The following is a 22,500-nucleotide window of genomic DNA, read 5'->3' as shown; positions in this document are numbered from 1 at the left end:
CTTAATGCTAATTTTTGTATAACTTCTAAACCAAAACGAAGTGATCAACCATTGCAAGCCCTTACTGTATTTACAGATGGATCTGGAAAATCACACAAATCAGTTATAGTATGGTGGGACGACCAACGTGAGCGTTGGGATTCAGACGTTAAAACAGTCCCTGGCTCCCCTCAGATAGTGGAACTGGCTGCGATAGTTCGAGTCTTTCGAAAATGGTCAACGCCAGTTAATGTTATCACTGATTCAGCTTATGTTGCAGGAATAGTTGAGCGAGCTGAAGCATCTGTGTTGCGTGATATTCCGCACTTTGACTTATTTGCTTTATTACAAGAACTCGTTTTTCTTCTGGACTCTCGCCCTTACCCCTATTTTGTTATGCATGTCAGATCGCACACTTCTCTACCTGGCTTCATTGCAGAAGGTAATCGCCGAGCTGATCTTTTGACATTACCGGTACAAGTGTTACCAGATCGTGTAGCTCAAGCTAGACTCAGCCATTCTTTTTTCCACCAAAATGCTGGAGGCCTTAAAAGACAGTTTGGCCTTACCTCCCAGCAAGCATCTAACATTACTGCTACGTGCCCTGACTGCCAAAGATATTCTTTTCCGTCTGTTGCAGGCGGAGTCAACCCTCGAGGACTACAAAGTTTACAGTTGTGGCAAACCGATGTTACCCACTATTCAGAGTTTGGCAATTTGAAATATATCCACTCTTCTATTGACACCTTTTCAGGTGCCTTTATTTGCTTCTTGTCATACAGGAGAAAAAGCACGTGATGTCCGTAAGCATCTTATGCGTGCTTTTGCTACATTGGGTATCCCGGTACAAATCAAAACAGACAATGGTCCTGCTTATGTCTCTAAAGCAATGAAAACATTTTTTGAATCTTGGGGTGTAACTCACACTACTGGCATCCCTCATTCTCCTACAGGCCAATCTTTAATTGAACGCTCCCATCAATCATTAAAACGTTTATTACAACAACAAAAAGGGGGAATAGGAGTTGCTACTCCTGAAGAACGATTACAGAAAGCCTTATATGTTTTTAACTTTTTGAATTGTTCTTTATTAGACAGCAATCCTCCACTAATCCGACATTTTAACACAAATACTTCACTCGAGATGCGAATTAAAGCTCCTGTATTGGTCCGTGATCCAGAAACGGGTAAGATAATGGGGCCTTATCCCCTTGTTACGTGGGGCAGAGGCTATGCTTGTGTTTCCACAGAGAGAGGCCCCCGATGGATCCCAGCAAAGAACGTGCGACCATTCCGTGAACCCTTACCACAAGTTTCGTCTGAAGATTCTGAACAGCGTTTAGGAGAACCTCTCGCAAAAGGAACAGAGCCTGAGGACTCAAATATTTTAAATGAATAGTCGCTATACGCGTGAGTGCCACGAAGTACTCTCTGGGAAAGTTCTTTGCAACTTGTGCGGACACTGTGACCCTTGGGTGTTATGTGTATGTTATACTTGTAGCAAGGAGTGGTGGTGTCGCTTAACTCATTTTGGGCGTTGGTGTAATCTTTGCCTAAAGAAAGAATTTGATACAGTGAGACTGTTATTTATAACAGGGCATGAACCCTTAGAAAATAGTCGCTTTTTTGATTATCGCGCTGACTGGCAAAGGGTGATTATTGAGAGGGCTAAAATCATACAAATTTGTGGTTTAGAATGTAGTAAAACTAATTTAGTATCTGTTATTTGGCTAGTCTCGAGAGAAGACTGGGAACGTACAAAGCAAAAGTGTGAAAAGCGGTTTGCCTGGAAAAGAAAAACCAAGCGATAGAACTGATCCTATAAAAGGAAAAAATGAAAATGATTAAGAGTAGCTCTAGCATGATGTGCCTCTTGGCAGGTATCATTACCTCCATCCTCGTTAGCAGTACAAAAGCTTGGGAAACCCTCAAGCACATAGAGGAGAGAAAAAATCTGTGGGTCACTTGGGCGGAAAAAATCAATCAGAGTAGCCTTACACAAACAACTTTCTATTTTAAGGGATAATATGAAAAAACTTCGAGAAAGTAGTGATCCTTTTACAGATTGGTTATCTTCATTAGGTTTGTCTGGATGGTGGATTACAATTTTGGAAAAAATAGCTGTTGTAATAATAATAGTGTTATTGTTAGTTTTGCTTTTGCCGTGTGTTATGCAATGCTTATAGAAGCTGATAGCCAACTCTGTAAAACGTGTTCTTATGGTGCAACAAGAAGGGGGAAATGAAGGGAATGATTTGTCTAAGACCTCCAGTGAAACTTATCTAATTGAGGGAGGTCTGTGGGAACTCATGAAGAACGGACTGCAAGAGAAAGAACATAACGCAATACAACTAGTGGAGGTTTAGGCCACAAGGGCACTGCGACCTTGAGGCTTGTGGTTATACAAAACAGAATGTAGGTCCGGTTATAACCGAAACTGTCAGCAAGCATAAGATTGAGGCATACAATGGAAAGTACCGAAGCAGAACTTGTAACCCTAGGAAACGAAGTAAGCAGAGTGAAAAGGAACAGCGAATAAGGAAGCTTAGCTTTTGCAATATGTAATCACTTTTGCAATATGTAACCAATGAGCTTTGTGCACGATAATCTTAGACTATGTATGCAGCCTTATAAAAGAAGCATGTTAAGAACAATAAAGCAGATCTGATCTGATTCCACCTGACCGGGTCTCCGTCTCTCAATCGCGGCAAATTGGTGACCCCGACGACGTGATACGTTTAAGGATCCGACGTGACGGGTCGACGAACCGCCTAGCTGAAGCGGCTTGCTGCGACTCCCACAGAACTTTGAATGATCTGCTGAAAGGAAGCAGGAAGCGGCCTGAAATCCCTCCGGAGTAGAGAGGTGAGCTGTGGGAAACATGGGGAATCAAGCGTCGGCCCCTGAGAGAGACGTATATGAGCTTATGAAAGCTCTTCTTAAAAAACATGGGAAGAGCATTCCTGGGCAGGATCTTAAGACAATTCTTAAGTGGGTTCAAGTTAAATTACCTGCTGTAACCGCATCCACTATTTTTACACGAGACCTTTGGGATAATGTGGGAGTGAAGTTATGGGATGCGGCGACTACGGGGAATGCTGAAGCACAGCGTATGCTCCCGTGGTGGAGAAGCATTTTTGAGGTTTTAAAAGCCCAGGAAAACATTCATAAGAAAGACTCAGACAAAGAAGAAGACCCCCCCCCCGGTGTCCCCACCGTTACCGGAGGGAGCAAAGCCCTCGGCACCACTGACAGTATGCGCCGCGGAGTATCCACCTGAAGACGACCCCTTTGACCCGGGACCCATAGACCCTGAACAGGAGCCAGATTTATACCCCCCCGACCCACATGATGTGTGGGCCAGCATTAGACGTCAAGCCTTACAGGAGGGGGAACTGGAGATTGCCAAAACGATAGTGGCTCCTGTACTCTATCCGCGAGGCGGAGGGCGAGTCGGAGGGGGACAATGGGAAGCTTTATCTTTTTCGGTAGTTAAGGAACTGCGTCGTACTGTTACTGAACATGGACTTTCTTCACCATACTTTGCAAGTTTGTTATCTTCTGTCTTTGATACATATGTTATGACTCCACATGATTTAAAATCTTTGGCGCAGCTGCTCCTAACACCGACTCAGTATACTTTGTGGGAGGCCCATTGGAGGGGGGGACTCCAAGCGCTCCTCTTAACTTATGCGGGTCATAACAACAATGCAATTGCTGTATTGACTTTGGAACACCTTACAGGCACGGGTCGTCATTCTAACCCGGCAGATCAAGCCCGAATCCCACGAGAAGCTCTTGAAGCGATTCGTGAGGAGGCAAAAAAAGGCCTTTTTTAAGGTTCCTGACTCTCAAAAACCGCAGAAAGCCTTTACCACTATCACACAAGAACCTCGAGAACCCTATATGCAATTTATCGATAGATTAAAACAGGCTTTGGAACGCCAAATAGATAATACGGAAGCACGGGAAATTTTGTTGTTAAAATTGGCTGTTGAAAATGCTAATGCAGATTGCAGAAAGCTTTTAAAATCTCTCCCGAATCAAAACCCTATTTTAGTTGAAATGATCGAGGCATGTAACAGAATCGGTACTGTAGATTATAAATTTGAGGCCATGGCTGCTGCTTTTGCAGCCATGCGTAGCCAGTTGGGGAATTGCTATAGCTGCGGTAAACCTGGTCATCTAAAGAAAAATTGTCTGGCTACTAAGGCTGGCGCTAAGCCCAGAGTCCCAGGAATTTGTCCTAGATGTAAAAAGGGTCGTCATTATGCTAATCAATGTCGGTCCAAGTATGATTTGCAGGGACAACCAATCCAGGGAAACCGATCTCGGAGCGCGGGACAGCGACGCGCGCAGACACAAATAACGCCGTCACCCTTCAACAATTCCCAAAGAGGAGCAGCAGCAGCGCCTCAAGTCTTCGCCCAGCAACAACCGGCAGCGCAGGATTGGACCTGGCAACCGCCCACACAGTAACGTTACTTGACTCCTCGGTTCACTTATTGTCAACAGATGTTTCAGGACCCTTACCCCCAAAAACACAGGCCTTATTGATAGGGAGGTCTTCTACAACATTATCTGGTCTTTTTGTATTACCAGGTGTTATTGACTCTGATAGTACCGAAAACATTAAAATCATGGCATGGACCCCGTTTCCTCCCTGCACGGTGCCGGAAGGTAGCCGTATAGCACAACTGATCCTTATGCCCACAAGCAAAGATTGTTTAAATTTGGACCAGCTCCAACAAAGGCAGGGTGGGTTTGGTTCAACTGGGGACCCACAAATTTTATGGGTACAGTCTCTTTCTCAAAAACGGCCTATGTGCCAATGTACCCTTATTCGAGGGGAACAAAAAGTAGTTTTGAATGGGATTATTGACACCGGAGCCGATGTTACAGTAATATCTCATGCTAAATGGCCACCGCTGTGGCCGCTAACCAATACTCCACAGGCATTAGCTGGGATTGGCGGAACTGGCAAAAGCCACCAGAGCCTGGAGCTGATCCAAATTCAGGGCCCAGAAGGGCGTATTGCTTCTGTTAAACCTTTTGTGTTACCTGTTCCCATGGTTTTATGGGGACGAGACGTGCTATCACAGTGGGGAATGACAATTCGTACCCATTTTTAGGTGGGGCCATTGAAATGCGCGACACCCTTAAATTAACCTGGAAAATTGATGCTCCCATTTGGGTGGATCAATGGCCCCTACCTTTAGAAAAGCTTCGCGCCCTTCAGGACCTGGTCACAGAACAACTCGAAAAGGGACACATTGTGCCTTCTACCAGCCCTTGGAATTCTCCTGTTTTTGTTATCCGAAAACAGACTGGCAAGTGGCGCTTGCTCCATGACCTTAGAAAAATCAATGACGCCATGGAAACTATGGGGGCCTTGCAACCTGGGCTCCCGTCTCCTACAATGATTCCCAGAGATTGGCATTTAACTGTTATTGATCTCAAAGATTGCTTTTTTTAATATCCCCTTGCATCCAGATGATGCTCCTAAATTTGCTTTTTCAGTTCCTAGCGTCAATATGCAAGCTCCATTGCAGAGATATCAGTGGGTTGTGTTGCCACAAGGAATGAAAAATAGCCCGACAATATGTCAATGGTATGTAGCTAAGGTACTTAGCCCTGTCCGAATCACAATGCCTGATGTTTTATTGTATCATTATATGGATGATATCCTAGTGGCTGCACAACATCACATGGTCATGGAGAAAGCTGTAGCCCTTGTCACGGCGGCCGTTAACTCGGCAGGCCTCTGTATTGCGCCAGAAAAAATTCAAAAAACACCCCCGTGGAAATATTTGGGCTGGCGCATAAGAGCCCAAACCATAGTTCCTCAACCTTTGCAGATACAGACTGATGTAAGAAATTTACACGATGCACAAAAGTTGTTAGGAACAATTAATTGGGTTCGGCCTTTGCTAGGGATTTCTAATGCAGATTTGAGCCCTTTGTTTGAGTTGCTCAAGGGAGACACAGATTTGTGTTCTCAACGCTGTCTTAACCCTGAGGCTGTTACCTCGTTACAGAAAGTTGCTACAGCCATTGCTTCTAGACAAGCACACCGATGTGATCCCAATCTCACTTTTTCTTTAATCGTTTTGAACCCAGCTCGACAACCCTATGCGTTAATATTTCAATGGGATCCACAAAAATCGGATCCGTTGTTGATTATCGAGTGGGTCTTTTTATCTAACCAGTCTACAAAAACTATTGTAACACAATATGAGATGTTTGCTCACCTGATAATTAAGGCCAGGCAACGGTTGTTGATGTTATCAGGAACTGACTTTGCTTATATTTGTTTACCTGTGACAACCATTTATCTGCAATGGCTTTATCAACAATCAGACATTTTTATGTTAGCATTAGCAGGTTATATGGGCCAGATTACATCCCACCCACCTTCACATAAGCTGCTTAATGCTAATTTTTGTATAACTTCTAAACCAAAACGAAGTGATCAACCATTGCAAGCCCTTACTGTATTTACAGATGGATCTGGAAAATCACACAAATCAGTTATAGTATGGTGGGACGACCAACGTGAGCGTTGGGATTCAGACGTTAAAACAGTCCCTGGCTCCCCTCAGATAGTGGAACTGGCTGCGATAGTTCGAGTCTTTCGAAAATGGTCAACGCCAGTTAATGTTATCACTGATTCAGCTTATGTTGCAGGAATAGTTGAGCGAGCTGAAGCATCTGTGTTGCGTGATATTCCGCACTTTGACTTATTTGCTTTATTACAAGAACTCGTTTTTCTTCTGGACTCTCGCCCTTACCCCTATTTTGTTATGCATGTCAGATCGCACACTTCTCTACCTGGCTTCATTGCAGAAGGTAATCGCCGAGCTGATCTTTTGACATTACCGGTACAAGTGTTACCAGATCGTGTAGCTCAAGCTAGACTCAGCCATTCTTTTTTCCACCAAAATGCTGGAGGCCTTAAAAGACAGTTTGGCCTTACCTCCCAGCAAGCATCTAACATTACTGCTACGTGCCCTGACTGCCAAAGATATTCTTTTCCGTCTGTTGCAGGCGGAGTCAACCCTCGAGGACTACAAAGTTTACAGTTGTGGCAAACCGATGTTACCCACTATTCAGAGTTTGGCAATTTGAAATATATCCACTCTTCCATTGACACCTTTTCAGGTGCTTTATTTGCTTCTTGTCATATAGGAGAAAAAGCACGTGATGTCCGTAAGCATCTTATGCGTGCTTTTGCTACATTGGGTATCCCGGTACAAATCAAAACAGACAATGGTCCTGCTTATGTCTCTAAAGCAATGAAAACATTTTTTGAATCTTGGGGTGTAACTCACACTACTGGCATCCCTCATTCTCCTACAGGCCAATCTTTAATTGAACGCTCCCATCAATCATTAAAACGTTTATTACAACAACAAAAAGGGGGAATAGGAGTTGCTACTCCTGAAGAACGATTACAGAAAGCCTTATATGTTTTTAACTTTTTGAATTGTTCTTTATTAGACAGCAATCCTCCACTAATCCGACATTTTAACACAAATACTTCACTCGAGATGCGAATTAAAGCTCCTGTATTGGTCCGTGATCCAGAAACGGGTAAGATAATGGGGCCTTATCCCCTTGTTACGTGGGGCAGAGGCTATGCTTGTGTTTCCACAGAGAGAGGCCCCCGATGGATCCCAGCAAAGAACGTGCGACCATTCCGTGAACCCTTACCACAAGTTTCGTCTGAAGATTCTGAACAGCGTTTAGGAGAACCTCTCGCAAAAGGAACAGAGCCTGAGGACTCAAATATTTTAAATGAATAGTCGCTATACGCGTGAGTGCCACGAAGTACTCTCTGGGAAAGTTCTTTGCAACTTGTGCGGACACTGTGACCCTTGGGTGTTATGTGTATGTTATACTTGTAGCAAGGAGTGGTGGTGTCGCTTAACTCATTTTGGGCGTTGGTGTAATCTTTGCCTAAAGAAAGAATTTGATACAGTGAGACTGTTATTTATAACAGGGCATGAACCCTTAGAAAATAGTCGCTTTTTTGATTATCGCGCTGACTGGCAAAGGGTGATTATTGAGAGGGCTAAAATCATACAAATTTGTGGTTTAGAATGTAGTAAAACTAATTTAGTATCTGTTATTTGGCTAGTCTCGAGAGAAGACTGGGAACGTACAAAGCAAAAGTGTGAAAAGCGGTTTGCCTGGAAAAGAAAAACCAAGCGATAGAACTGATCCTATAAAAGGAAAAAATGAAAATGATTAAGAGTAGCTCTAGCATGATGTGCCTCTTGGCAGGTATCATTACCTCCATCCTCGTTAGCAGTACAAAAGCTTGGGAAACCCTCAAGCACATAGAGGAGAGAAAAAATCTGTGGGTCACTTGGGCGGAAAAAATCAATCAGAGTAGCCTTACACAAACAACTTTCTATTTTAAGGGATAATATGAAAAAACTTCGAGAAAGTAGTGATCCTTTTACAGATTGGTTATCTTCATTAGGTTTGTCTGGATGGTGGATTACAATTTTGGAAAAAATAGCTGTTGTAATAATAATAGTGTTATTGTTAGTTTTGCTTTTGCCGTGTGTTATGCAATGCTTATAGAAGCTGATAGCCAACTCTGTAAAACGTGTTCTTATGGTGCAACAAGAAGGGGGAAATGAAGGGAATGATTTGTCTAAGACCTCCAGTGAAACTTATCTAATTGAGGGAGGTCTGTGGGAACTCATGAAGAACGGACTGCAAGAGAAAGAACATAACGCAATACAACTAGTGGAGGTTTAGGCCACAAGGGCACTGCGACCTTGAGGCTTGTGGTTATACAAAACAGAATGTAGGTCCGGTTATAACCGAAACTGTCAGCAAGCATAAGATTGAGGCATACAATGGAAAGTACCGAAGCAGAACTTGTAACCCTAGGAAACGAAGTAAGCAGAGTGAAGAGGAACAGCGAATAAGGAGCTTAGCTTTTGCAATATGTAATCACTTTTGCAATATGTAACCAATGAGCTTTGTGCACGATAATCTTAGACTATGTATGCAGCCTTATAAAAGAAGCATGTTAAGAACAATAAAGCAGATCTGATCTGATTCCACCTGACCGGGTCTCCGTCTCTCAATCGCGGCAAAGACCCATCAGGTTTTTTTAACTGGGAGGATAGGTGTGTTAAATTCTGACTCACATTCTTTTAGTAGTTTTAATTCTATGAATCGCTCTATGTTTGGACGAATTCCTTCCCTATCTTCCCTTTTCAGTGGGTATTGTTTAATTCTTATCGCACTCTGTCCTTCCTTTAATTTTACTATAACAGGTGATGCATTCTTGGCACGTCCCGGTATGTCAATTGCCCATACTCCGGGATATACCTGATCAATAATTCTGGTATCAATTTCCCTTTTTATAGGAGTACTGGCCAAAGATAGGCTCATAACCTGTATGTATTGATGATCATTTACCTCCAGAGTAACTTCCCCTTTTTTAAATTTGATTGTTGCCTCCAATTGTTCTAATAAGTCCCTACCAAGAAGGGCCTTTGGGGAATTTGGCATTCTTGTTTGTTTTCTTAGTTTGTACTTTAAAGGTTTCAGGATGTTTTCCTGGTGGCCAGCAGCACCCACAACTGTAACAAATAATTATTTTTTACTGAAGTTCAACAAATAAGTTGGTTTCGTATTCACTAAAATTCCACCTCATACCCATTCCCTGCCCTAAAGGGCAGTTATGGGTCCTGTTGTACTGCAAATGCTGCAGCAATTGGGGTGACATTGTCAGGTCCTTCTGCTCAATTGTCAGCAACAGCAACCCCCTCCTCCCCACCATCAGGAGGATTCGGGGCAGGAGATGCTGTTCCTGCTCTGCAGGTTACACAAGCCTGCCTCTGCAGCAGCATTTCTGTTTTAACTCTTTCTTACCCTGAATGCAAATCTGCTACTTGTTGCTTTAAGTCTGTGTTCTTACATATCAGCCTTCGCAGGCAAACAGCAAACACCCTGCCATGCATCCAGCGTGACTCAGTCGCACCTTCGAGGGGGTACGGGGGTTTGTACAAAATCACCCCGATACTTTAACACTTTCACAAGGTCTTTGATTCTCCACCCCCCTCAGGTTTTACATACATTAGTACAAGTTTTTATCTTACAACGTGTTTCATTCTGGTTGCTCCACAGAAGGAACCGCAACCTGAGCTTTTAAACACAAAAATTTCAACAAGAACATCTTTCTAGTTTAGGTCTCAGTTGTTGGGTTTTTTTGTTTTTTTTTTTTTTGTTTTTTTCTATCCTTTTCTAGAGCCATAATCAAAGATCAGGTGATGTTAATCCCGCACTCTTTCTAGTGCTAGTACCATAGGATCCCGAGGGGGTACTAATCCACAGTCCTTTTGCCACTCAGGTTTGTCCTGGAGGACAAAGAACATGTCTGCATATGATACTTTGTCCCATTTTCCCTCTCTCCTCAGAAACAACATTAATCGCAGGAGAGTGTTATAATCTAACGTTCCTCCCTCCTGAGGCCATTTCGCATCACTCTCCAATTTATACAAAAGCCACCACTGATTACAATATTTAATCCATTTCCTTCTATTTTCGGTACCACCATGTCCTACGATATCACTCCAATGTTTTAATATACAACCCAAGGGCGATTTTTCACAGGGCTTACTCCTTCCATTTCCCATTTTACAATTTTAATTACTTTGTTTTTCTCCGGCCGCCTTAGCCACCCAAGGTCGGAAACGCGGATAGAGGCACTCTTGCACTCACACTCAGTCAAAATAATTAAGCTATACACAGAAAATCAAAATGTGCATCTCAATCACACCATTCACACTCTCCGGGCAGCCCGCAGTCACACAAGCAGTATGTTATACGGTACCGTGCACTTATGTACAACTTTTAGGAACACTGACAGTTCACAAAGTATGCATTTCAACGAACCATTGCCAAAAAACAAACAACAAACAAAAAACCACATTTTTCCTGGTCTTAAGCAGAGTGTTAAGTTTTCCGCTATTTGCCACGAATTACCAGAATATTATTATTTTTCAACATACATTTCATAACTCCAAGTTTTGAACATGTAACAAGACAACACATAGAACAAACAAGACACAGAGCGCTATTTCAGTTGTTATATTCTAGGAATTCCCCAATTCTTAAGACAACCCAATGGAAGTTTTTAGCTTCCCCCTTTTTCTTTTTCCTACGCAGAAGTTTCCCTTTTACTTTTGCTGTGAGGTCCCTCTTGTTCCCGTGAGATTCCGCCTTATTCCGTCCCGCCCCCCGCTTTCCGTCACGAGGCCTCCGGGCTTTTAGGAATGGCAGTAACCTCGGGTTTGCTCGATCTGCCCTCAAGATCGCTAGCGGCCACCCCTCGGTCAGCAAACCCCCTCCCAAGGTACCTTTCCTCCTGGGGACTGCGCTGCGCGCCGGACGTCTCCGTGCGTCTCACCAGCCGCCCCGTTACTAAACATACCGTTTTATCCGCGGATCCAGGGGTTCTCTTCTGCTCCCGGGGGAACAGCTGAGAAGAGGAGGCTCCTCCGAGGAAATCTCCCGGGGCGCGCCTAGGAGCGTCCGCTCCGCAGCTGGTCCCTCGGCCGAGCAGAAATCCTCCTGCCTGGCTCGCCAAACTGACGTGCGGAATTAGACTCTCTAACTCGAAAGTTATAAAGTAGGTATGTTTATTGCGCGCAGATGCACGGGGGATCGCTCCTCCACAAGCGTGCATGCCCGAAGTGACGAACCATCCCACATTTATACAATGAAACAAATGAATATTCAATTAACGCCTATACATATTCGTTACCTAAACCCCGCTTTGTATGTTAATTAGCTTATCAGTCCGTTTCCTGGAATATGGTGGTCTTGCAGGTTTGTAGGTGATTCATGTTCTTGTGACCATCTGATCTTCTTCAGCAAGGAAACTTAGCACTCCCTCCCTCTAGATAGCATTGGAATATCTCTCATTCTTTTTTAAAATAGCCCCTTTTGTTAGAGGAAGAAGGGCAGGCGTCTCCTCAAAACTGTAGTTGTCTCCTCAGAGCTGTGTGCCTATGTGACCAGACACCGCACCCATGACCAGTCACCATACCCACATTCCTTGAGCAGACATATACAATCACAATCGATGTCCATTGTCCCCATTTCACACTATTTCTCCATATCATTTACACTTTGAATGTCGATAATTGTCTTTCTGTAGATGCTAATGTAGTAGGAGGCTATGACGGGAACGTGTGTCAGCGGTTCTTATCTTACCTAGAGTAACAGCAGGGAAAGCATTAAAGAGTTAAATCACGTTGTTTGGTAGGCAGTTAAGAATGTGAGTCAAAATTGCCACTGCTTTTTGTTGTTGGTTCAAGGACATGGCTGTGAGGATTTTGATGGTATGTGCTGAATGGATTTTAGGCGCCCCATTGCAGCAACATGTTGTCAAAATCTGAGAAAATTTCAGCCTTTTTGGCATTCATTCAATCAATTGGCAGTATTGTTTGTTTGCTATTACCTTGGTTGCTGTCATGTTTGCAAGGGCCCTGCAGAACATGGCAAACCTGGTACTAGCTGTTCAAAAACAAAAAGGGGAAATTGTAAAATTGTACGGAACAGAGACAGAGACACTGAACTCTGGACTCCGCTTTTCGCCTTCCAGGTTCCGCCCGCCTCCGACCTCCAGCTCCCTAATCAGACAACTTCCCTTCGGGTCCGATGCACGGAGACTTCCGCATTTAAGCGAACAGCATTTAAGCAAACCGCATTTAAGCGAATAAATGGTTCCCTGTTCGGGCGCTGGACGAAGAGGGTCCCCCGTGGAGCCTTGGCCAAGTCATGAAAATCACACCAATACGGCTACATGCCATGCTCACTTTATTAAACAAACAGGTCATATTTATAACTTAAACCGACCTCTCATCCGACTTTACACACAGGTGATTGGATAAAAGTCTCTAGGCCACGCGGGCGTCCATTTCGCTGACTGGTGGGCATGCTGCAGGCGCCTGATCAGAGTGTGCCGATGAGAGTGTGTTGATTTCGCGGTTCCCAGGGCTTGCTCTGCACCTGGCTTCTGGTTTGTGCATAGCTTGTTTTCTTTCTCCCACTGCTTGTTCCCAGGACAATTTAAAACTGCTCTGCAGCTTCAACTAACAGGCCTGGGTTGTCCAACCTGGACAATGGTAACATATGTCCTCGGTCCTTTAAAAATCCCTCAACAACTGTCAGCTGGCCACCACTGTAGACTTCACACTTCTCACACTTCTTTCCTTCCTTAGTAGCACCTGTGTGAACAAGAGCCAGGGGAGCTCTTGGTGGCCTGCTAATTCCCACGATACAGAAAAGTGAGAAATCTGTCACCTCCCTGATAGTATCACCCCAGCTCCCACTCTGCCGAGTGAGGAAACAGTTAAGATTCGGGGTCGTGTACTGCAAGGGCTGCTGAGCCAGATGCAACAGAGGGATGCACAAAAGTAGAACAAGAAGGGAAGAGTGCCTAGGAGCAGGTGCCAGGGGAAGGTGGGAAGCTTTATGGACCATCCGTACCTTCTCCTCATAGATCTTCTTAACTCGAGCCACAGCCTGGGCTAGTTGCTCCTTTTCTCCGGTGAAGACTATCTCTGTCTTGTTGACACTGGGTGGAGGAATGTTGATGCGCGTCCCTGTGTCCTGCATGAGCTCCCTCACCAGCTTGTTGTAAGGGCCAGCAATGAAAGGGTGGTACACTTCCTCCATGTCCAGCCGCTCCACGGCACGCTTATCCTGGAAGAGCCCACAACAGACCTTGGTGAGAACTGCCCTCTATATTACAGTCTCTGCCAGGCACAGCTAAGTTCCCAGGGGTGTCCTGCTTGACACTCTGGCCCAAGCAACATTCTCAGTTTGCAGCCTTGTAGATCTCCACCTCTTTCAATCTACAAATACGGTTGCTGCTGCTGCTCCTTATTTGCGATATTTACCTCTGTGATCTCCTGCCTTATCTCAGCTGGCACCTAAGGCGCTTCACTTCAACTATCAAATGCTTGTTTTGGCTTCAGAGATGGACAAAACGCAGCACAAGAAGTTGCAGGACCTGGCAGCAGTGCTCATACAGCCAGTGGCACAGCATACGTCTCCATTCAGGCTAACATTAGCCACTGACTGTAGCCATGGTGGCTACAAACTTCGACTATACCATGGGGAAGCAAAATAGCTGAGCAGCCAATGCCATGAGAGAGATCACAGTACTGAGGTATCTGCTCAGCAGAGATAATCAGGATCTCGTGTCGGGCCTTCTCAATCCCTTCTTTAGTGCCGCTGATCTTGATCTGGTTGCTGGGGTCATCTGGGCGGGGGATCTGCATTTTGGTTTCAGTTTTGAGCTTCGGGTCCTGCAGCTTCTCACCCTTCTTTCCAATGACAAAACAGTGGTGCTCCTTGGGGATGGCAACTGTCGCTGAAGCCTGCAACGCAAGAACCAAGCATCTGTGAGAAGCCTTGCCTGCACTGGCAGATCCACAGGAACAGAGCCAGGGAAAGCAAGTTAGACACACAACGCCTTCCCAGCACACTCTGTCTGAGGGCTGACACTGTACCAGTTGATCTACAGTGCCTCTATGCCAGGAGTATAAACCCCACCTTTCCCTCAAAACCCTTCTGTTTGCGCAGGAGCAGTACTCTGAATTAGCAAAGGCCTTCAGACACAGACGAGGAGGTGCCTATCCTCCAGTGTAAGACACTGCATCAGTACACCAGACAACAACTGTCTCCAGCTGGAGTTTATCTGAACTCTGACATCTGCTGCCAAGGCTACAGAGAACAAGACATACAGTATGACTCCTAGGAAAGAGAAATTCAACACCAGAAACCTACTGCAGGAGGCAGGCAGCTAGCAGATGCTCACCGCTACTTAAGTGCTAAGGTGTCTTCAAGTGTAGCACATGCTGCTCCTGGGACTGCTTCTAGAAGGCCCCACATGGAAAAGGGGTACTTCTGTGAGCTTCTCTCAATCTACCATTAAAGGGCTGGTCTATAAAAGGGCTTCCTGACTTCTTCCCTTCTCACTGAGTTTTTACAGGTCTGGTAGCTGATGACTGCTATCGTGCTCTTGATCCCTGTGATTATGTAACCACTAACAGCAATCAGACAATGAAAATTCAAGCTATAATGGAAAAAATAAAAGATGAAAAAAAGATCACTTGGTGTGACTTTTCAGCTCTGTCTTCCTGTACTGGAGCCAGCCAAGCCTAAGAGAAGCTGGAATACAAACACACCTTCCAGACCTGGGGCCAGGGCAGTAGGAGGTATATTTGAGAACAGTGGCTCACGGATCTGTGGCGGCACGACCTGAACTGTTTTTTCAGATGCACATTGTGGATGTAGGGTTTCGTTCCTTTCTCTTTCCTCTGGCAGGGTATGACACAGGGGCTGAACAGCACTAAGCAGACATGGTATTAACATCGCATTACCTACCTTCGGCATTATACTTTAAAACACACTGCAACACCTGGCTGCGATACATCCTAACAAGAGCTACCACCTTGACTATGAGCTCAAGAATCTTAAGGTAAGAGATCAAAACCTAGAGGACTGAAGCAACCGAAACAACAGGGTTGTGGCTCCTTACCAGTGTGCCTTGAGTTACACAAGGCAGAACCCTGACCTGAACCTTTCGGCTTTTGGCAGGACTTCCTTTTCTCTACTTTTCTTTCTCCCAGTCTTCCACATTCTCCTCTGAAGGGCTTCAGAAAAAGCACAGTCCCGTTCTCACACACTGCTAGCTTTGTGTGTGAGGCTCCTGCACCCGCTCCAGCACCAGCACCTCAGCACAAAGTCACTGGTTGCAACTCAAGTGTTCCAGAGATTGCAGACTCCACGCTTCATGCAACACCACGGCCTGTAATTACCTTGGAACCCTATTTTAAGCCTCATTTCCATTCCAAATTGCCAGTTGGGTGCTTTGAAAATATATGGCAAAGCTGAATTAGTCGTGTAACAACATACCTCTTTGGCTTACACGTGCCCAAGGGTCTCAAAGCATTTGTGAGTCTTGGGGAAGAGCAAAGATGAAGGCAGAAACAGTTAGATGCCCTCACCTGAGTCTGCAGTCGAGCGACAATCTGCTTCCGAGCCTTCGTGACTGCTTCCGGCTTGCCAGAGACCACGATCGAAAGGCCCTGGTCCTTTGCGAGAGACAGCTCCAGGTGAGCTCCCGTCTTCTGCATGATGTCAAGGCAGATCTTGGCCTGCTTGCCTTCTCCAAACTGATTCATGTCCTTGTATTTCCTCTCCTCCAGTGGCACATGGAACACCTGCTCAGCCACGGGACAGACACAAGCAGGGCACAGCAAGGTGTCAGTGTGCTTTTGATTGTCAGTGCCTCCCTCTCTTATTGCCATACAGGAGGACTTCACTGGCATACTAAGTTCCCAGATTTAGGTGACCCATCAGCCTTTCCAGTGGAGACACTAGCTGCAGTACGAGGGCACCACAGCAGGTAGTCTGTCCCAAACTGAGTGCCTTACTTTAATGGATTAGCACTCACTCCTTGAATTCTGCAATCCTCCCTTCAGGCCTGTTCCAGTTATCTGTGCAACAGGGATGCAGAGCTTTTGCTGGACAGTTTTTCAACACATCCCTCCCCTCCAGAGCAGCCCTAGCACTCAGCTGCAGTCTTCCTTGTGCCCCAGGGCAAAGTACAGCAAAGAGGCAGTTACTCTGACACACTAAGGGATTTCATACTCCAGGGAAAGCTTCACTTCACCTACTTTTTGGAGGGATGAAAAGGAGGGAGATAAGACACCCACTCCCACCAACCTGAGTGATGACAGAAGCCTTTATTGGCCGGATTTTGCTCCAGGGCCCAGCAGGTTCCCGGGCAGCTTCCAAACATGGTGCTTTCTCAGGGAGCAGAGGGAAGGCTTCCTCGTAGGTTGGAGGATCCTTCTCTTCTTCAGAGTTTAAAGCTGTTACTGGGGTGAAGCAAACAAGGCAAATGAGATGCTCTCCCCACAGAAAAGCCCCCATTCATAGGCAGTGCAACTCTATTTAGGCATCATTAACAAGGGACAACAAAGGACTTGTGCACTACTATTCATCCTGTTACAGTTATGCTTGTGGAGCAGCCGAGTCTGGAGCACAGCTGAGCTCAGCACAGCACAGACTGCAGTAGGTGCCACGAACAACCAGCCTTGTCTGAGCTGGCACTATGGATGCAGGAAGCAAACGTGCCAGTGAATGGTGGCAGCAAACACAGCACATTATCGCCAACTTTGCTGAGAGGAGCTTCATCAGGGGACAACAGGCCGAGCAGAAAGAAATCAAAGGAACACAGCAAGGCTGTAGGTCAGAAGAGGACAAGACAGGCATATACCCAGGAAGAAGGCAGAGAGAAGCAGAAGCACTCTAGTTGGGGCAGAGTCCAGGGAAAGCCTGTAGCTTATGTTCGACTCAGCTGGGCACTGGGCTGTGCCAAGCGGGCCAGCTCGCAGCTGGAGAATGGGTGCCGAGACCCATCAGTGAGTCAGCCAATACGGTTATACTGACTTTCCCCAGCACCCTGCTGAGCAAAGGAGGAAGTGACAATCCAGCACACTGCTCCCACGAGGCTCTCTTGCAGCCCAATGACCCATGCTTGCACATGCCCTGCCCCATGGCTGACAGCGTTGCTAGCCAGAGCTCTGTGAAGATCTGACGCCTCCGCCTGGCCCTGCACTGTGCAGCACCACCGATGTGCTCCTGTTGGTGGAAAGCCAGAGTCTGGCAGGCCGCCAGCCTAGGAATGGCGAACGCCGTGCCTGGACACTTAGGGGGAGCCGGAGGCATGGAGCGAGCTTGGCTAACAGCAAGGAACCTTGCCTGCGCAGTCTCTATTTAGAGGCACATCACAGGAACTCAGCTTGTCTTCTCACCTTTCACCTGCTGCTGCGTCAAGCCACTGCGGTGTTTGGCAAAGCTCTCCTGGCTCAAAACTGCCACCGAGCTCATCGTCGACTTCCCACGCACACACACAATCCAGGTATGCCACTGGAAGAGACAGAGGAGGCAACACTATTACCAGCACCATTCAAGATGCACACAAGTCACTCCAGGAAGACAAATTATGTGTTTAACTGAGCACTTTTCCAGCCGGTCTCTTGAAAAGCACCTACATTGCCAGTCTGCTGCCCTGTTCTCTTGCTGAACCACACAGAAACTCAGGGGGGATTTTTCCTCATAGCACAGTGGGCATCAAAACCAGAGCTCCTCATTAAGAAGGCAGAGGATGTGCAACCTAAGAAGGCTCTTGGAAAGGGGGACACCACAAGTTGTTAAAGCATACTCTAATGAATCTATCAATTATTAATGGCGTGCAATTTTAAAACGAGTGTCCCAAGGTACACATAGTGCAAGACCCTTGTGGAACCCTGGAGAGAAAACAAAAAAGGGCCCAGGATGCTGCCTCTTCCTGAAAAACTTATGCCTTAATTACCAACCTAGCATGAGCACCTGGGGCCCAGAGAGCAGCTCCTGGTGTCTCCAGCTCCTCTGCAATCCCTCCCACAAAAGGCTCTACCGAGCGTGACCTTCCCTTCCACTCCACGTACAGTCTCACAGCCCACAGTAAATACCACAGCCTCCTGGTAGCAGACTCTGCTGGAACTGCTTCTAGACCAAACCCCCAGAAAAACAATCAGCCAAACAAAAAACTACCTGCAAAGCCCACTATACTACAGTTTCTTCTTTCAAGGTTAGGATCATTAGGAACAGAGGCCTAATCCTGCAGCTGGGTTTTACTTTCCTGTCTCTTCTTTATCTGTTTTCATATTTTAATACAAAGAACACCTCCCTACTTCTTGCACAGACCCATGTTGCAAAAGTTTTACAGGCTCTGGGCCTCTCAGTGACATGCTCTTGGACAAGTAAGACTCCTTACACCCTGGGTGAACATGCCTTTCCCAGCCCACTTTAGTAAAGCCCTGTTGCAACTTCTGCAGCAGTGCATGTCTTTGTCAAGGTTATAACAGCATTTCCCTAAGGGTAATGCTGCAGAAAGAAGGCTGCTCTTGTGCTTGATCCACAGGGGCTAAAAGGCTTGTATTTCTTGTTACAGTGTCTGCAGGAGCCGGCTGGAAACTAGGACCATGCATGGCAATCAGTTAGCTGAGGGGGATGTGCTCGAGCTTGTCTAGACAACAATTAACATGATGAGGCGTGTTTACAGAGCAGAGGGGAGTGGGAGACGGATGGCGCCAAGGAAAGGTAACACCTTGCTGTTAATTGATGGTAGTTAACCACCAATCAGGGATTGCCTAGTATGCAAGGCTTAGCTTCAAGAACCAATCTGTTTAAAACGCGCAGCTTCTGAAAGTGTATAAAAACTCGTGCTTCTGTACAATAAATGGACATTTGCTTGCATCAAGCTGCGTCCCGTCTCTTCATTCGCCACAAATTGGTGACCCCGACGTGATGCGTTTAAGGATCTGACGTGAAGGGCTCTCGAATCGCCTATCTGAGCGACATGCAGCGAATCCCACAGAACTTTGAATGATCTGCTGAAAGGAAGCAGGAGCCGGCAGAAATCCCTCCGGAGTTGAGAGGTGAGCTGTGAGAAATCCGTAATGGGGAATCAGGCTTCGTCCCCAGAAAGAGACGTATATGGACTCATGAAGGGTCTTCTAGTCAGATCCGGGAGTCCGTGCCTCAGTCTCCTCAAATGGTGACCCCTATGGTGGTGTTCCGAAGCCTTGGAAGAATAAGGACGGGAAAAAGACAGCTCGTAGAAGAGGGCTGCGTTCCGGAGGAGACGGCTTGGCTGAACGATCGTCTTGCTGTCTGGACCAGGCAGACAACCTAAACCCCGAGGATAACACCTGTATGCATCGAGACAGGTGAGCAGCCAAGAAACTTTAGAGACTTTGAAAGAATGAAAGTGTGTACATACAGCAGCCAATTGTATGATGCTGCCGCGGGGGGGAACTCCGTGTCGGGAATGCATTTAGCATCTTGGTGGCAAATTCTGACTACTCTTTGCCAAGTGTGGACTAATTCTGCTAACGGTGCTAAACCAGAGGAAGCTGTAAATTCCACCGACAGCGCGACTCTTCTCAAGACACAGTCAGCGATGGCGATTCCGTCCACACCTCCTCTGCCTCCAAAGCTCCTGTCACTGATTGCAGCGACCCTCACAACACAGGAGCAAGCACGGGAACAGGACAACTCGGACAATGATTCCATTGACACTGATAAACCTTTTGATCCAGGTCCTATAGATCTGGAAAAGGAGCTAGACCTTTCCCCCACCCCCTTGTCTCTCCTGATGCATTGATTGTATTTTTGGGGAGGGTGAAAGGGGGTCTGAGGGATTGGTGGCAGGAATGCAAGTGGGAAACACTTCAGTGATGGGTTTTGGGAGTCGCTATGGCATGTTCAGTATTTTGTCAGACAAATCAACCTGCAGAGTGGCAGCCTGTGCAATACGAGGCTGTTAAAGGGTTAAGCAAAGCCGTGCGGGAAGGGAGAATTCATAATACATTTGCTATGTCCCTTCTTGAAGTGATGGCAGTGCCTTATACACTCACACTGCATGATTGGAAGTCATTGCTTTGTATGGTACTAACTGATACAGTATATGATGTGGTTATCTGATTTTTGTGAGCCATGTGTAGTGGCCTTGATTGAAAACCTTAATCGGGGAATTGCTGTTAACTATGAGCAGTTGGCTGGAGAAAATAATTGTGCCGATTCTGTGACTCAGGCAGGGTATCCCAGGGACAACTGTTTGCAAATGAAGGAGATGGCTATTAAGGCAGTCAGGATGCGGGAGTCTTGCCACAGTGTTGCGGGGTCCTAGTGATATGGAGAAATAGTGTGAAATGGGGACGCTTAACACCGACTGTGATTGTATATGTCTACTCAGAAATGTGGGTATGGTGACTGGTCATGGGTGCGGTGTCTGGTCACATAGGCACACAGCTCTGAGGAGACAACTACAGTTTTTGAGGAGACGCCTGCCCCTCTTCCTCTAACAAAGGGGAGACGGGGAGACGCCTGCCCTTCTTTCTCTAACAAAGGGGCTATTTAAAAGAGAATGAGAAAAGTTGGGAGACATTCAAATGCTATCTAGAGGGAGGGAGTGCTGTATCCTTGCTGGAGAAGATTGGATGGTCACAAGAACATGAATCACCTTTCCTTGCTGAAGAAGATCGGATGGTCACAAGAACATGAATCACCCACAAACCTGCAAGACCACCACATTCCAGGAAACGGACTGATAAGCTAATTAACATACGAAGCGGGGTTTAGGTAACAAATATGTATAGGCGCTAATTGAATATTCATTTGTTTCATTGTATAAATGTGGGATGGTTCCTCACTTCGGGCATGCACGCTTGTGGAGGAGCGATCCCCCGTGCATCTGCGCGCAATAAACATACCTACTTTATAACTTTCGAGTTAGAGAGTCTAATTCCGCACGTCAGTTTTGGCGAGCCAGGCAGGAGGATTTCTGCTCGGCCGAGGGACCAGCTGCGGAGCGGACGCTCCTAGGCGCGCCCCGGGAGATTTCCTCGGAGGAGCCTCCTCTTCTCAGCTGTTCCCCCGGGAGCAGAAGAGAACCCCTGGATCCGCGGATAAAACGGTATGTTTAGTAACGGGGCGGCTGGTGAGACGCACGGAGACGTCCGGCGCGCAGCGTAGTCCCCAGGAGGAAAGGTACCTTGGGAGGGGGTTTGCTGACCAAGGGGTGGCCGCTAGCGATCTTGAGGGCAGATCGAGCAAACCCGAGGTTACTGCCATTCCTAAAAGCCCGGAGGCCTCGTGACGGAAAGCGGGGAGCGGGACGGAATAAGACGGAATCTCACAGGAACAAGAGGGACCTCTTAGCAAAAGTAAAAGGGAAACTTCTGCGTAGGAAAAAGAAAAAGGGGGAAGCTAAAAACTTCCATTGGGTTGTCTTAAGAATTGGGGAATTCCTAGAATATAACAACTGAAATAGCGCTCTGTGTCTTGTTTGTTCTATGTGTTGTCTTGTTACATGTTCAAAACTTGGAGTTATGAAATGTATGTTGAAAAATAATAATATTCTGGTAATTCGTGGCAAATAGCGGAAAACTTAACACTCTGCTTAAGACCAGGAAAAATGTGGTTTTTTGTTTGTTGTTTGTTTTTTGGCAATTGTTCATTGAAATGCATATTTTGTGAACTGTCAGTGTTCCTAAAAGTTATACATAAGTGCACGGTACCGTATAACATACTGCTTGTGTGACTGCGGGCTGCCCGGAGAGTGTGAATGGTGTGATTGAGATGCACATTTTGATTTTCCGTGTATAGCTTAATTATTTTGACTGAGTGTGAGTGCAAGAGTGCTTGAGACACGCGTTTGAGTGCAATACGAGTAAGGAGCTCTATCCGCGTTTCCGACCTTGGGTGGCTAAGGCTGCCAGAGAAAAACAAAGTAATTAAAATTGTAAAATGGGAAATGGAAGGAGTAAGCCCTGTGAAAAATCGCCCTTGGGTTGTATATTAAAACATTGGAGTGATATCGTAGGACAGGGTGGTACCGAAAATAGAAGAAAATTGATTAAA

At 46.1% G+C, this 22,500-nt stretch overlaps 1 protein-coding gene across 1 annotated transcript in view; it reads right to left on the bottom strand.

Moving 5' to 3' along the window:
- Positions 1-17,922, bottom strand: part of LOC121080655 (vigilin-like) — a 34,700-nt gene extending 16,778 nt beyond the window's left edge. The window contains 5 exon segments of the mRNA XM_040578796.1: positions 13,504-13,719; positions 14,193-14,399; positions 16,032-16,247; positions 16,753-16,907; positions 17,847-17,922. Coding sequence (XP_040434730.1) covers positions 13,504-13,719; positions 14,193-14,399; positions 16,032-16,247; positions 16,753-16,907; positions 17,847-17,922 — 870 coding nt within the window.
- Between the last annotated feature and the right edge of the window lie 4,578 nt (positions 17,923-22,500).

Source organism: Falco naumanni, chromosome W, assembly GCF_017639655.2.
Source record: "Falco naumanni isolate bFalNau1 chromosome W, bFalNau1.pat, whole genome shotgun sequence".
Taxonomy (NCBI): Eukaryota; Metazoa; Chordata; class Aves; order Falconiformes; family Falconidae; genus Falco; species Falco naumanni.
Note: the sequence above shows the minus strand (reverse complement) of the source record. Positions and strands in the feature narration are given on the sequence as shown.